Consider the following 16756-nt stretch of genomic DNA (forward strand, 5'->3'; position numbering starts at 1 on the left):
AAAAAAAAAAAACAGAAGAAAAGGCGAAAAGTTAAAAATTGTTATTATAGGATTTTTGATTTTATAAATATTTCCGGTCTTTTTTCCATTAGTTCTAAAGAAAATTAGATTACCTTCATACCGTAACTACAGCTAAAGGCCTGTCAGTTCAATATACTGGTGTATTTGTTATTAATGCCCTTCCTTGACCCATTGCCGAAATAATAAAAGATGTTATCCAAACACAGGCTTCTATCTAAATTAAAAGCAAGGGCAAGTTTCCATTGTAATGTTCTCTCAACACAAGCGTCAGTGGGAAAGATAGACATCCCATTTTCAAATGAGTAAGTAATCACATTTTTAGGTTATGTTAGGTTAGCATAACATTCATTAATATTGTAACAGTAATCCCCAAAACCCCTTAATCATGACTAACTTAAGTAATTTAGTTATTGTTATCGTTATCATGCATTTTAACAGCCTTTAAACAAAGTAGCATTATGAAAATGTGAATAAATGATTTATTTTCATATGCAGAACTTCACTAAAGCTATCGACGGGTCAATATGCGCGCTTTGCCGATGGCGCTTGTGTGGCTACGCTCGGGAACACCAGTGTGCTGGCAACAGTGGTGTCCAGAGCCAAGCAGAGTAGCAGTTCGTTCCTGCCGCTGGTTGTGGATTATAGGCAGAAAGCAGCCGCAGCTGGGCGGATACCTACTAATTTCTTGAGGAGAGAACTGGGTAAGTGCGCCTTATTTGTCAGGGTTGTAAGCAGTATTCGTGACCCGTCTACCAAATCATAAGGTTCAAAATATAATGGCAATTAGTTTTATTTGGTTGAGAGTAAAGCTATATAATGCTTTACCTTACACCCCCATGTATAGTCAGTTCTTCGGGTTTCTTGTAGGGAACTCCCTAAAATCAATATTAAATTTCTAATTTCCTATAAGTACAGCTAGTATGGCAAAATGGGTTTAGGTCGACGCACATTATAGTTTACTGTTGGCAGGCAGTTACATATTATAGAATATCAAGTTTTTATTTTATATAAAGTTCTGTTAGTTGAATGTTTTTATGATAAAAAGAGAATATTTCACACCAATAAATTTTAAACAGCATATTTTTGCTTGATTGAAAAATTCTCTTAAATAGAAATATTTCCACCAGGTCCCACAGAACGCGAAATCCTGACCTCCCGCCTGATAGACCGCTCACTCCGGCCCCTCTTCCCGAGCAACTACTTCTACGACACACAAATAGTCTGCAACATGCTGGCTGTAGACTCAACGAACCCTCCGGAGACGGTTGCCATCAATGCTGCAAGTGCTGCGCTGGCGTTGTCAGATGTGCCGTGGAATGGACCCATTGGGGCTGTCAGGTACGCCAAATATATGTTTGTCATCGATAAGTTTATTGAGATGAGTTTGAGAGGAAGAATTTAAATTGTAGAGATAACTAGGTAAGTTTGATATAAAGAATTGATTTGCGCGCAATCACTTTCGTGCACAAGCATATTCTGCACATATATATGTAGGATGGAATCCAAAAATTAAACCCACTTTCACTTTTTGATTTATATTTTATTTTTAACTATTACAGCTCAATTCTAGTTACACCACCATTCGCCATCTTTTCTTTCCATCTCCCCTCTCACTCCCTCAGACGCTAACAGCTGCGTTCAGGTAAAATAATGTTACAACCAAAATAAAATACAAAATAGACTCCTACATATATAAGTCACACGGATCTAGCCCTGAAAATGTGTAACAGTATGTGCTGTTTGCGCAGATCAATAAAAAATATTATTACAAATTGTGCGTGTTTTAAAAGTTTCTCAAACACATTTAATCATGCACAGAATAATAGATGTTGCAGAAGTATTTTTAACCTAAACTTCTATAAATGTGACGTTTTCAACCAAAAGGTACCACATTGTCGCTTGTTGATAAGGTTGATTTCTAATTGAAGCTATATGGAAATAGCGCCTTACTGACAAGAGACAATAAGTACCCTTTTGGTTGACTTTTAACACATGCAGAATTTCAAGAATTAACACAAATACATTCTTGTTTTTTTAAATATTTTTTCTTTCTTCCAGACTAGGCCTGATAGACAACGAAGTAATAATCAACCCCACCCGCAAGGATCTCCAGACTTCCCTGTTAAACTTAGTCGTAGCCGCGACCTCCCAAAACCTAGTTGTGATGCTGGAAGGCAGCGCCAACGACATACTGCAGCAGGATCTGCTCAAGGCCATCAAAACAGGTATGGTAAGTTCATTTTCTTACATTCGAAAATGTATTCCAGTGGATAAAATAGATTGGAGTAGAGTAGGTAATATCTGAAATTGCTTTTTATTTTATTTTCATCACACTCGCTCAGTAAATGTGGAATTGCATGCAGGCTTAGGGGGAACTATAGAAAAAGCGTTTTCCCTAGTGAGTTATGAAGTTACTAGTATTATAATAAACATTTTTCTATTCTTTATTCTTAGATTTTGTATCGCAAGTGTGATGAAAAACATTGTGTGTAACTCTGGGCGTAATAATATTGCAAACTCGAGCCTATAAATCGCTCCGGCAAGCGCTCGTTTGCGATATTTAACTTACGCCCTATGTTGCACAATGTACTATTATTGGTTTACCAGGTTACAATGACGCATACATAATAGTACATTACGATACAAGTGCGAAAAATAGGAAATTCTTAACCAGTGGCGAGAAATTTCCTCCCTTCGGTCGTGTTTTAAATCGACACGAGTTGCGAATTACCTATTCGCACATGTATCGTACAACGTTTTACAGTACATATGGCTCTTTAAATTTTTGATATAGTTACTTAATGTGCTAATTATCGCACTATTGCGGTAAAGTATTAAATAGGACTCAATAGAGCGCCGGGCTCATAGACTCTGGCGATGACCCATCTGTCAAGTCAAGAATACAGGCTTACAGAGCCTTGAGCATCGCCGTCGAGTCGCTTGCCTATCGGTGTTCTATTGGACACATTTCGGGGAGTGCGCACAGGAACTGCACGACCTGATCCCACCTTCCCCTTTCCATCATCGGACATCCAGGCGCGGGGAGCGAATGCACCCGTTCGTGGTCCACATTCCATTCGTTCGGACGAAACGTTTTGCCTCCTCCTTTTTGGTACGGACGGCTAAGGAATGGAATGCGCTCCCGCCATCTGTATTCCCTGATCAATATGACCTCGGTCTCTTTAAAACAAGAGTGAATAGGCTGTTACTGAACCGGTGAGCTCCATCTTAGGCCCTGTCTTCACCTTAATAACTAAGAGCTTAGTACAAAAATAAACTTTGAAAGTACAGTGGTGCTACTTTACCGCACTAGGGCGGTAGGTAATTAAGAAACAAGCATAAGCACTTTACGTGCCTATGTCGAAAATTTAAAGGGCCATAATATGTACTGATAAACGTTATACGATACAAGTGCGAATAGGTAATTCGCAACTCGTGTCGATTTAAAACACTCCCTTGGGCATTAGGTCGTGTTTTAATTTATCGCCACTCGTTGTGAATTTCCTACTTCTCGCACTTGTATCGTAATGTATAAGCTAAGAGTACGTATTTAACAACAGTGCGATTTAGCCTTAGCTCATTTTAAAATGTATAGGTACAGTCGAAGGCAAAAATATCGATCCAGACAAATGACTCAAAATTATTATTATTATATTACTATTACTAAGACTTCGCTGTCCGTCTGTCCGTCCGTCTGTCTGTCTGTCACCAGGCTGTATCTCATGAACCGTGATAGCTAGACAGTGGAAATTTTCAAAGATGATGTATTTCTGTTGCCGCTGGAACAACAAACACTAAAAACAGAATATCCCATACAACAAACGCGATTTTTTTGCCGTTTTTTGCATAATGGTACGGAACCCTTAGTGCGCGAGTCCGACTCGCACTTGGCCGGTTTTTTTGTATGATATGTGAACACGATTTTATTGTCTAAGGTGTAAGAGCGTACACATATTTATGAAACTTTGGGAATGTATATATATTTATGCCGTTGACTGTACCATTATATGATCAGGAACCAAAGAAGCAATGCACATAGTCCGCGGCATCGAGAAATTGCAAAAGGAACACGGCAAGACAAAGAGAGAGTACGATACGCAGATACCCGTCCCACAGAACGTTGTGGACGCCGTCAAGACACTGTCTACTATGAAGATTAGAGAGATTCTGAGGTGAGACCAATTTCTTGATACTACCATGCGTAGCAGCATCCCTGGTGCCCCGGGTGCGCTGCTGCAGTCTCAACAGCATCCTACGAATGATAGCGGACAGGGTTGACTGTCCCTCCTTGTAGCACTCTGAGGGATTGCATTCTAGAGGGTCGGTTTTTTGTCTAGAAGTCTTCTAGAAATCGATATTCGCTCATGTCATCTCGGACATGGGTATATTTGGTATCAGTGCATGTCCTGAACACAAATATATGAGATGACAATCGCGAAAATTAGCACAAATATTTGCGCCAAATTGTAATTAATCGTGTAATTGTATTTAATTCAAATTTTATCAGACTGAGTGACATATATATATCACTGACAAAAATTTTCACATGTCTATCTTGACTGAATGTATAATGGGAAGCAATGTATATAAATTAAGATCTTATGTTACCATATGTTCATTGTGATTTCATTCATTCATTCAAAGTGACGGGGGTAGTACCAGGCCGCGTAGCCAACATGCCAATCGCTTACGCTCCGTAGCGACCGAAACGCAACTGTCACTGTCGCACTAATATGGAAGAGTGATAGAGAGACACAAAGCGTTTCGTTGTCGCAGCGATAGCGATTGTCACCTTGGCAAGGCCGGCAATGCAGTAGTTCATATGTATACAATAGATGTGTCAAAACTAAAATTAATAAAAAGAAAACCATATCAAAATTAAAAGCATCTAAGAAATAAATATACACCAACATCATTCGTTACCTGTTCCGTTCTACCTGTTTCTTAAAGTTTTCTGTTTTTTATATCCTGCTACCCTAAGGTTGTCTGGAAGAGATCGCTTACAGCGATAAGACCGACTGTTGCTACCTTAATTTACAATCTAAATCTGTTATTGAATTTTTCTTTTGTGGTGAAATTAAGTATATTTACTTACTTCGTTTTCTTTTTCCCATTTATTTTGAGTGTGTTTACAGAATGTTTTTTAGGGTTCCGTACCCAAAGGGTAAAAACGGGACCCTATAACTAAGACTCCACTGTCCATATGTCCGTCTGTCTGTCACCAGGCTGTATTTCACGAACCGTGATAGCTAGACAGTTGAAATTTTCTCAGGTGATGTATGTCTGTTGACGCTATAACAACAAGTACTAAAAACAGAATAAAATAAATATTTAAGTGGGGCTCCCATACAACAAAGGTGATTTTTTTGCGTAATGGTACGGAACCCTTCGTGCCCAAGTCCGACTCGCACTTGGTCTGTTTTTTCCTCTACTTCTCTGTTACTCACTATTTCATAACTTACTTCCTTCTTATTCATATCGTCTTTTACTTAGGATAAAATAACATGTCTAGAAAAAAAAAATCATCATTTAAAAAAAAACAAACAGTTAAAATAAACAATGAAAAATAAACAGTAATTTTTATTTTTCAGTGATTACTCCCACGATAAGACCTCTCGTGACATCGCGGTATCAGACCTTCGGCAGACAGTCCTCGATCAGCTCCGAGAAGAAGGCGACCCTGGTCAGCTGCAGGAATGCTTCAACAGTCACCTGCGTCAGACTTTCCGGGACATGATCTTTGAGACGGACACAAGATGTGATGGCAGGCAGTTGGACGAACTTAGGAAGATCAGTTGCCAGGTATGTATGGTATCTATCAGACCTTCATCAGACAGTTCTGGATCAGCTCCGAGAAGGTGGCCCTGGTCAGCTGCAGGAATGTTTCAACAGCCATCTTCGTCAGACGTTCCGGGACTTGATCTTTGAGACTGATACAAGATGTGATGGCAGACGGTTAGATGAGCTTAGGAAGATCAGTTGCCAGGTATAAAAGGGCAGATATATCAGACCTTAAACAGTCCTGTAACTATAAGAAGGTAGGGTAGGTACAAGAATGTTTAAACTACGGAGATTGCAAGTAGATGTTCCCGGATCGACATCAGTATTGGCTGGCTCACTTTTTGCACAGATACTCTTATCTTATCATATGGTTTCGGGAGCCCTTGTGGATACACTTCGACCCATAGGGATCTTTTGTGCAGTTACCCCCTAGGAAAGATCCGTCCACTACTCAAGAGCTTTTCCCACCATCTCCATACGCCGGATGATCCAAAGTCCTTCATTCTTTGTCTGGCGAGGGTGTGACATTCAAACATATCTTGTATTGTCTCTTGCTCTTCGCCACACATACGACAATCGGTGTTGTCAGCGTGCCCCATCTTGGCCAGGATTCCCTTGACCCCGTAATGGCCAGTAAAAGCAGATACTCTCTCTGTCTTTTTGCCAGTCATCTTCGCCAGATCTTCCGGTTATGATCTTTGAGACAGATACTCGTTGTGATGGCAGGCGGTTGGATGAACTTCGGAACATCATTTGCCAGGAACGTAAGGCCTTGTATGGTTATCTTTCCGACCTTCAACATTTCTGGACTAGATAGTAGGTGGCTCTAAGCAGCTGCAGGACTGTCAACAGTCATCTTCGCCAGACGTTTTGGGACATCTTTGAGACACCCGTCTCCACAAGACCGTCTCTTGTATCCACAAGATGTCATGGCAGATGATTAGATGAACTCAGAAAGATCAGTTGCAGGGTGCAGGTCTCGCCATGGAATAATACCTATATGCCTAATATGAAAAGTCAATTTACTTAGAATGCCGCAAAATGGACTGTTAATTATTATGAATTTTATGAACAATGGCAGAGATTTCAACTGATTTGTTGTGTTAAATATTTGGTTTTGGATAGATAAGTTGTAGACTTTTTCTTGTACAGATTCAACTGATATGAATATCATACCAATATGTTATTGCAGGTGGGCCTATACGAGCCGTTGCATGGTAGCGCGGTGTTCCAGCGCGGGCAAACCCAGGTGCTCTGCACAGTCGCCTTTGATTCCCCGGAAAGTGCATTAAAGATGGACACACTTACTATGCTCACTAGGTAAGTCTTGTTCAAATCGAACTGCACTTACTCACAAATCATCCTTGATAAATTATAAACTGTAATAGATGTCATAAAGTGAGGAAGCCCTCCAGCAGTGTTGGCCGAACGCTAATGCCATTAACCATTAAAAATTAACAATTAAAAAGGTTAATGGCCATTAACCATTAGCCATTTAATTCGGATTAAAGTTAATTCGGATTAAATTTTTGAGACGTTAATGGCCATTGAAGTTAATTCGGATTAACTTTAATTCGGATTAACTTCAATGGCCATTAAAGTTTCAAAAAATTAATTAGAATTACTCTCAATTGCATTAACGTCTAATAAAATTACATTACAGTCATCCGACTCGTCTTGATGAGCACTTAGGAGAGCAGTACCCATGATAGAGCTGATGCTGAACCCTGGCAGTACCTAGTGGGTCTAAGGTTTGGTGCAACATAGGCACACGCTGTTTTAGTCATCCGACTCGTCTTGATGAGCACTTAGGAGAGCAGTACCCATGATAGAGCTGATGCTGAACCCTGGCAGTACCTAGTGGATCTAAGGTTTAGTGCAACATAGGCACACGCTGTTTTTGTCACCCGACTCGTCTTGATGAGCACTTAGGAGAGCGGTACCCATGATAGAGCTGATGCTGAACCCTGGCAGTACCTAGTGGATCTAAGGTTTGGTGCAACATATGCACGCGCTGTTTAGGTCGTCCGACTCGTCTTGATGAGCACTTAGGAGAGCAGTACCCATGATAGAGCTGATGCTGAACCCTGGCAGTACCTAGTGGATCTAAGGTTTGGTGCAACATAGGCACGCGCTGTTTTGGTCATCTGACTCGTCTTGATGAGCACTTAGGAGAGCGGTACCCATGATAGAGCTGATGCTGCACCCTGGCAGTACCTAGTGGATCTAAAGTTTGGTGCAACATAGGCACACGCAGTTTTAGTCACCCGACTCGTCTTGATGAGCACTTAGGAGAGCAGTACCCATGATAGAGCTGATGCTGAACCCTGGCAGTACCTAGTGGATCTAAGGTTTGGTGCAACATAGGCACACGCTGTTTTAGTCATCCGACTCGTCTTGATGAGCACTTAGGAGAGCAGTACCCAAGATAGAGCTGATGCTGAACCCTGGCAGTACCTAGTGGATCTAAGGTTTGGTGCAACATAGGCACACGCTGTTTTAGTCACCCGACTCGTCTTGATGAGCACTTAGGAGAGCGGTACCCATGATAGAGCTGATGCTGAACCCTGGCAGTACCTAGTGGATCTAAGGTTTGGTGCAACATAGGCACGCGCTGTTTAGGTCATCCGACTCGTCTTGATGAGCACTTAGAAGAGCAGTACCCATGATAGAGCTGATGCTGAACCCTGGCAGTACCTAGTGGATCTAAGGTTTGGTGCAACATAGGCACACGCTGTTTTAGTCATCCGACTCGTCTTGATGAGCACTTAGGAGAGCAGTACCCATGATAGAGCTGATGCTGAACCCTGGCAGTACCTAGTGGATCTAAGGTTTGGTGCAACATAGGCACACGCTGTTTTAGTCACCCGACTCGTCTTGATGAGCACTTAGGAGAGCGGTACCCATGATAGAGCTGATGCTGAACCCTGGCAGTACCTAGTGGATCTAAGGTTTCGTGCAACATAGGCACGCGCTGTTTAGGTCGTCCGACTCGTCTTGATGAGCACTTAGGAGAGCAGTACCCATGACAGAGCTGATGCTGAACCCTGGCAGTACCTAGTGGATCTAAGGTTTGGTGCAACATAGGCACGCGCTGTTTAGGTCATCCGACTCGTCTCGATGAGCACTTAGAAGAGCAGTACCATGATAGAGCTGATGCTGAACCCTGGCAGTACCTAGTGGATCTAAGGTTTGGTGCAACATAGGCACACGCTGTTTTAGTCATCCGACTCGTCTTGATGAGCACTTAGGAGAGCAGTACCCATGATAGAGCTTATGTCGGATGACTAAAACAGCGTGTGCCTATGTTGCACCAAACCTTAGATCCATTAGGTACTGCCAGGGTTCAGCATCAGCTCTATCATGGGTATGGCTCTCCGAAGTGCTCATCAAGACGAGTCGGATGACTAAAACAGCGTGTGCCTATGTTGCACCAAACCTTAGATCCATTAGGTACTGCCAGGGTTCAGCATCAGCTCTATCATGGGTACGGCTCTCCGAAGTGCTCATCAAGACGATTTAAATGACCAAAACCGCGTATGTCTGTGTTGCACCAAACCAGAATTCTACTAGGTAGTAGGTAGGTACTGCTACTACTGCCAGGGTTCAGTCAGGGTCATTTTGCTGTCTCATTTTAAAATATCACGAATGTAATTTTATTAGACGTTAATGCAATTGAGAGTAATTCTAATTAATTTTTTGAAACTTTAATGGCCATTGAAGTTAATCCGAATTAAAGTTAATCCGAATTAACTTCAATGGCCATTAACGTCTCAAAAATTTAATCCGAATTAACTTTAATCCGAATTAACTTTAATGCAATTGGTTAATGGCGGAACTAATGGTTAATAAAATTGATCAATGGTTAATTAAAATTAACAATTACGGCCAACACTGCCCTCCAGTGGTGAAGGCCGGATTCGAACTGGCGTCTTTAGCTATCGCGGCTAACGCCATGAACCCCTAGGCCACCTCGCCACGGCGGTACCCGTCACAATTTCTCGACTATATGCTATCTTAGTAAGACTAGGCGTCTTTGACCAGCTCTAAGGGCAAGCAGTGCGCGCTTGCACCTCCTTACGGAATTACGTTTTAGCGAGAGAGACTGGTGCTGCCATCTAATTATTTTATTAAATATTACTACTAGTAGTGTGACTACTTGAAAAACACAAATCAAAATATTTAATAAAATAATTTGATTTGTTTCCAAACTTATCCTTAATAAATGTTAAAATTACCATTTAATCCTTTTCCAGTGGTGTAAAAGAGAAAAGCTTCTTCCTCCACTACGAGTTCCCGTCGTACGCGACCGGCGAAGTTGGCCGCTCTGGAGCCCCCGGACGCCGCGAGGCCGGACACGGAGCCCTAGCGGAGCGGGGGCTGCTCCCTGTTGTGCCGCCGCAGCCCTACGCTGTGAGGCTTACTGCTGAAGTACTGGAGTCTAACGGTAAGTGGGTTCGGGTGCGTAATATATGGTATATATGTCGTGGCCAGATCATAGAATTTGATCATTTCATGAAATGCCATTTTAGAATAGATCACTTCATCATATACAGTGTATACTGCATATAACGTCACTCGATATAACGATTCACTCCTTATAACTTCGACATTTGTTGGCTATGTTCATCATCATCATCATCATGTCAGCCGATAGACGTTCACTGCTGTACATAGGCCTCCCCCAAGGCTCGCCACTCCGACCGATCCTGTGCCGCTCGCAACCACCGAATTCCCGCGACCTTCACCAGGTCGTCGCTCCACCTCGTTGGAGGCCTACCGGCAGTTCGTCTTCCGGTACGCGGACGCCACTCCAGAACCTTCCGGCCCCACCGGCCAACAGTTCTGCGAGCAATGTGGCTATATTTGCTTTACTTTAATATTAATTGTTCTCTATAGCGTCAAAAAACGTCCGGTCCCTTGAGTTTTCACTTTAGTTAGGTTAGGTTAGCACAAACAGACGGGAAGCATGGCCGCGGCTCCATGTGTCGCTTGTATTTCCCCCACTAACATTTCGCATGTAGCCAATAGCATAACTTCCACCGACCATTTCGTATGTATCTCTCTTAGTTACTTAAAGGTTAGCTGGAAGAGATCCCTTTAGGGGATAAGTTCGCCTTTGTACATATTTACTGCATTCTCCCCTGGCGTCCATCGGCTCGTTGGGTGGACGACATCCGGAGGATTGCGGGTCACTTCTGGATGAGATTGGCTCGGGACCGGGACGGGTGGCGTACTGGAAGAGTGGCCTATGCTCAGCAGTGGGCGATAAGGGGCTGATATGATGATGATGATGACTGTATTCTCTCTGTGTTATGTACTTGTTTTGTGCAATAAAGTGTTTACTACTACTACTAGTACTTAAAGCTGTTGATTGATTTAAAATTGAGCTTTTTTTTAGGTTCAAGCTCAATGGCGTCAGTATGCGGAGGCTCCCTCGCCCTGCTGGACGCGGGCGTCCCGCTCAGCAGCCCCGCCGCCGGCGTCGCTATAGGACTAGTCACCCGCGCTGATGGCAACTCGCATGTGGCTGACTACAGGATACTCACGGATTTGTTAGTGAGTGAGTTTGTCTTTCAACCCAGCCTTTGGTTTATGGTTATGCGGCGGCATACATTCCCGCAGTTTTTATTTTATAATATAGGAGACAAATCAGGCAAACGGGCGAATCGCTTGATGGTAAACTATTACCATTGCCCATGGATGGCAACATCAAAGGGGTGGTAAACAGTCAGCAAGTATTTAATTTGTAACGATCAGATGATGTGTTAGTTTTTTTTTTTGTTTTTCACTATCTGTTTGATACCGACTTAACAAGTTACTTATTTACTCACTTACTTATAGGTTCACAAACAGCCAAACAGATGATCAGTACATTATATTGTCTTCGGGTCAGATGATCAGTACTTATTATTATAATGTTGGGACTGCAACTATTTAGCTGTCTCAAATAGGTTGGCGTATTTTCGGCAGAAAAATATACTTTGTTTTTTAATTAAATAATAAAAAGGCGGCAAAGCAAATTTTATCAATTGTTTTTATTTTTTTCTGTGAAACTATAATACGTAAGAACGTTGCTCGTGTAAAATATTTCTATTATATTTGTATTTATTGCGCCATTTTTGAGAAAAGCACTATATATGACTCGGGTTGACGGCTATTTGCTGGCTTCGGATTCAATTAAACGGACTCCCAAGGTCGTCCGTTTAAAACGAATCCTCAACCAGCAAGTAGTTACTTCCGAGCCTCGACAATAATAGTACATTACTACAGAGGCCGGGAAGGAAGGGGTTGCCAGCCGAATAGAATATACGGCCGAACGTAGTGAGGCCGGATAGTTATGAGGCCGACAACCCGTTTTCACGCCGATGTATGTATAGTGCTTTTCTCAAACGTTTAATATAGGTATATAGTTTGTCAAAGGACTGTCTTATTTCAAACATAGACAGAGAGAATCATACTATCTTTGTCTTACACTAGTACTAACACCCAAAAGAAAAGGATGATTATTGTTTTTTTTGTTCTTATTTACTAACAAGATTTGCTTGACCAACTATATATATCAATCAAATATCGTTTTTTTTTTTAAACTAGGTGTATTCCAGCTTCCAGCGTAGCAAAACCGTCTCGTGTGATGCGGAAGGGTCCTGGATTTTCCCCAGGCTACCATCCCCCACACAGTCCTACCGCTAGAATGGCCATAGTGCCATAGAGCCCGTCAGGTTAAAAAAAAAAATGGCTGAATGCCATGATGCTGTGCCACAATTATATGTGAAATAGAAATTTAAAAAAAAGCCACTTCCCGGCCTAGGCCTGCAACTTTGTATGAAATTTCATTACAGACCTCTTGTCTAGCCGCGCCTGAAACGTGATACTTCCCAGCCTAATATAAAGAACGTAATATCAATATTACATAGCATGTTTGAGAAATGTATTATTAATACTTCAGGGCATAGAAGACTACATGGGCGACATGGACTTCAAAGTGGCCGGCACAAGTAGAGGCATCACCGCACTGCAGGCAGATGTCAAGCTGCCCGGCTTGCCGCTCAAGATCGTCATGGAGTCAGTACAGAGGGCCTGTGACGCCAAGAGCAACATCATTGGCATTATGAACCAGTGCATCAGCCAACCCAGGTGAGAAAAATTCCATAAAATTATCGAACATGCTCAATTTTCTCGAGAATCGGTTTACAAATACGATCTGTAGGAGAACAGCTGTCCATTCGAAAGCATTTTTACTCAAGCTGAAAGAGACCTCGCTGCGTGCTCGCTTGGCAATAAGACTCAACATTGCTTTTATATCTTGTTTATTGAAGAATTAGCAACAAGACGCCTCTCCCGCTTTGCGCTCTCGGTCAAATACTAAGCCTTGTTTTTAGAAAAACATTGCAGCATCATTGTCTCTGTCTATCTATTTTGCGCAAATTATAGATAAGAGCGCGATGCATTTTAAATATCTCTCTCTGATGCGATGCTCTCTCTCTCTAATTATATGCGGAAGATAAGGTAAGTAGCGAGTAAAGGCGTCACCGCACTGCAGGCAGATATCAAGCTGCCTGGCCTGTCCTTGAAGGTCATGTCCTTTGAGTCCTCCGGAACCGGTTTCCAAAAACCATTTGATATCGCTCTTAAACCGTTATTAATTTCGTTCGTACGAATACCGGTTTATTTCGGTAACGGTTTTTGTAAAAGAACAATATAATTTCGGTTCGAGAAGAACGAAACCGCTATTAAATATCGTTCTTTGAAATACCGGTTTATTACAATAACGTTTCATGAGAGAACAAAATTATTCCGGTAACCGATATTCCAGAAGAACGGAATTATAACGTTCTCCAAACCATTATTAAACTGTTATGAGCCGTTTTTTAGAATTTTAAAATTAAATCGAAACTAGAATTCTCTTCAACTTGTTAGTCATCAATTTATTCGTGATAAACTATAACATACAAAAGTATAAAAACAACAAAGAAATATAAATATAAAAATAAATAGAGAGACTTGAGTCATCATCATCATTCCACGCAAACAAAAGTCACGGGCAGAAGCTAGTCATAAATAAAACAAAAATCGCATGTTTTCACCTTTCGAAACTCGTTGATTCTCTGCGCAGCCTCTGAATTGAACTTTATATTTAAAAACTTAAGGTCTGTTTTGGATGAATACAACTTCCCAGTGATCTAGAAAAGCAAAAAACTCAAGTTATATTTCAACAGGCAAGGCCGGAAAGAAAACATGCCCGTAATGGAAGAGCTAGAAGTGGAAATCCACAAACGAGCGAAACTGCTGGGTCTTGGTGGCGGCAACTTGAAGAAGCTTTACGTCGAAACTGGAGTACAGGTACACATACACTGGGTACATCATTCACTGGCCCGGGGTTGACCGGTTGAGCCTGGAGTTGCCATGGTTGCTGGTACAGTTTAACACTGGGTTGACGGTTTAGGTCGAATACAAATAATAATATTTTTTGCAGATCACCCCAATAGATGAAACAAAATACAGCGTGTTCGCGCCCTCCCAAGCCGCTATGGACGAGGCCCGCGCACGAATAGACTCGTGGCTCAGCGCAGAGAGAACACCCGAGTTAGAGTTCGGCGCCATCTATAAAGCCAAGGTCGTCGAGGTCAAGGACATCGGGGTTCTGGTGACCTTGTTTCCCGGCATGGCGCCGGCGTTGGTGCATAATTCACAGTTGGACCATAGAAAGGTATTCTTTCTACATTACTCCTAGTAGTTAAAGTAATAAAGCCAAAGTCGAGGTCAAAAATATCGGGGTTCTAGTGACCTTGTATCCCGGCATGGCGCCGGCGTTGGTGCATAATTTACAGTTGGACCATAGAAAGGTATACTTTCTACATTATTTAGTAGTTAAGTAATAAAGCTAAGGTCGAGGTCAAGGATGTCGGGGTTCTGGTGACCTTGTTTCCCGGCAGGGCGCCGGCGTTGGTGCATAATTCACAGTTGGACCATAGAAAGGTATTCTTTCTACATTACTCCTAGTAGTTAAAGTAATAAAGCCAAGGTCGAGGTCAAGGATATCGGGGTTCTGGTGACCTTGTATCCCGGCATGGCGCCGGCGTTGGTGGATAATTCACAGTTGGACCATAGAAAGGTATACTTACTGCATTATTTAGTAGTTAAAGTAATAAAGCCGAGGTCGAGGTCAAGGACATCGGGGTTCTAGTGAGCGTTGGTGCATATTGATATTGAGCATAATTCACAAATACTTTCAACATTTCTCCTATTAGTAATAAATGCTCGGCTTAGTTCAGCGCCATCTATAAAGTCAAAGTTTTCGATATCAAGTACAGTCGCCATCAGATATATCGGAGCGGCTGAGGTGCACAAAAATATCTGAGCACGCATTCTAATACCTTGACAATAGAGGCCTGTTCAGATATTTGTGAGCACCCTGGATCTAGGAAGTTAATTTTTTTTTTTTTTTTAGATAATGCACCCATCCGTATTAGGCCTGGATGTAGGCTCCGAAATCCAAGTGAAATACTTCGGCCGCGACCCCGTGTCGGGACAAGTGCGTCTCTCCAAGAAAGTACTCACATCACCACCACCCGGAATTGTGCGGAAACTTGATAAAAGCTAGTGAACCTTATTGTGTTGTGGATAGAGTTGAGTGTTGAACTGGAAGTTATTTGAATGTTAGTGTGAAATAGGGACACAAGAAATGCGCTGTAAACAGCACAGGGTGCCTAGCCAAGATGCCAATGGTTTGCGCTGTAACGAACAAAACATTAATTTTATGGGTTTATTGGAGCGAAGCGTCAATGTCAAGTTTATGTTTCCGATTAAAGCCGCGAGATGGCGCACCCATCCACTCGCAGAGGAGCGTCCTTGACCTGTAGATTCCAGCACCTACTTATCGGACGAGTCTAATGTCAGTGTAAGTTTAAGTTTGCAATTTAGACCACCAGATGGCAGAACCTCCAACCAAAAATGTATCGTTTATGCCATAACACTAAAGTATATTGCTAATGTATAGTGCGACAAAAAATAGTAGAACTAAAATAAAATAAAACTAAAAAAAATTCCATACTAAATTGTTGCCATGTTTAAGCAGTTTACGTCAAAAAAGTGACAGTTACGTAGGAAGTGGCGCCCTCAATAATTTTCTACAATTTCTTGTCGGACTATAACTCCATGCTTTTAAGTGAGATTTATATGGATAAACCAATGATGTTTGCGTGTGTTAGACATATTTGGAAATCAAATCAAATGACAAAAGGGTTAACCTTTTGGACGCCAATGACCGATATATACGCACCGTAGGTCCAACGCCAAAGACCGATTAATCCGTCATAGACCACAGAGCAACATAGACCTGCATATGGATAAAGTTCAATTTCAGTTTTGACACTTCGGTGACGTGGCGTCTGAGTGACAGCTTTTGTGTTTGACACGGCGTCGAAAAGGTTAAAGTTAAAACGTGACGCATTGGCATATCACTGCTTGTTACAAACTCTAGTGTAAAAAATAAAACCGGCGAAGTGCGAGTCGGACTCGCGCACCGAGGGTTCCGTACTTTTTAGTATTTGTTGTTATAGCGACAACAGAAATACATCATCTGTGAAAATGTCAACTGTCTAGCTATCACGGTTCATGAAATACAGCCTGGTGACAGACAGACGGACAGCGGAGTCTTAGTAATAGGGTCCCGTTTTTACCCTTTGGGTACGGAACCCTAAAAAAGACACTGTATTATTTAACTGGACGTAGAAAGATGCTAAGAATCCCATGGACCGCAATGAGAACAAATGAGTCCATTCTGAGATAACTAAAAATCACCAAACTACTCTCAACAATCTGCCAGGAGAGGGCTCTCAGATTCATTATGCAAATAATGCGATCGCCACACCACAGCCTCGAACGTGACATCATACTGGGGCAAGTTGAAGGTGTATTAGTTTTAAGAACTAGCTTTAAAAACTATTTTTAA

The 16756-nt window shown here is 41.9% G+C and overlaps 1 protein-coding gene across 1 annotated transcript; it reads left to right on the top strand.

The window, feature by feature from the left end:
• Window positions 1–18: 18 nt before the first annotated feature.
• Window positions 19–16704, top strand: LOC134748116 (polyribonucleotide nucleotidyltransferase 1, mitochondrial). The gene is made up of 13 exons (XM_063682813.1): window positions 19–323; window positions 517–722; window positions 1149–1359; window positions 2080–2246; window positions 4037–4193; window positions 5613–5823; window positions 6995–7122; window positions 10059–10249; window positions 11204–11361; window positions 12752–12939; window positions 14022–14145; window positions 14279–14512; window positions 15254–16704. The coding sequence occupies exons 1-13, from the start codon at window positions 211–213 to the stop codon at window positions 15404–15406; spliced, it is 2241 nt and encodes a 746-aa protein (XP_063538883.1). The 5' UTR covers window positions 19–210; the 3' UTR covers window positions 15407–16704.
• The last annotated feature ends 52 nt before the right edge of the window (window positions 16705–16756 follow it).

The sequence above is a fragment of the Cydia strobilella genome, chromosome 16 (genome assembly GCF_947568885.1).
Source record: "Cydia strobilella chromosome 16, ilCydStro3.1, whole genome shotgun sequence".
Classification (NCBI taxonomy): Eukaryota; Metazoa; Arthropoda; class Insecta; order Lepidoptera; family Tortricidae; genus Cydia; species Cydia strobilella.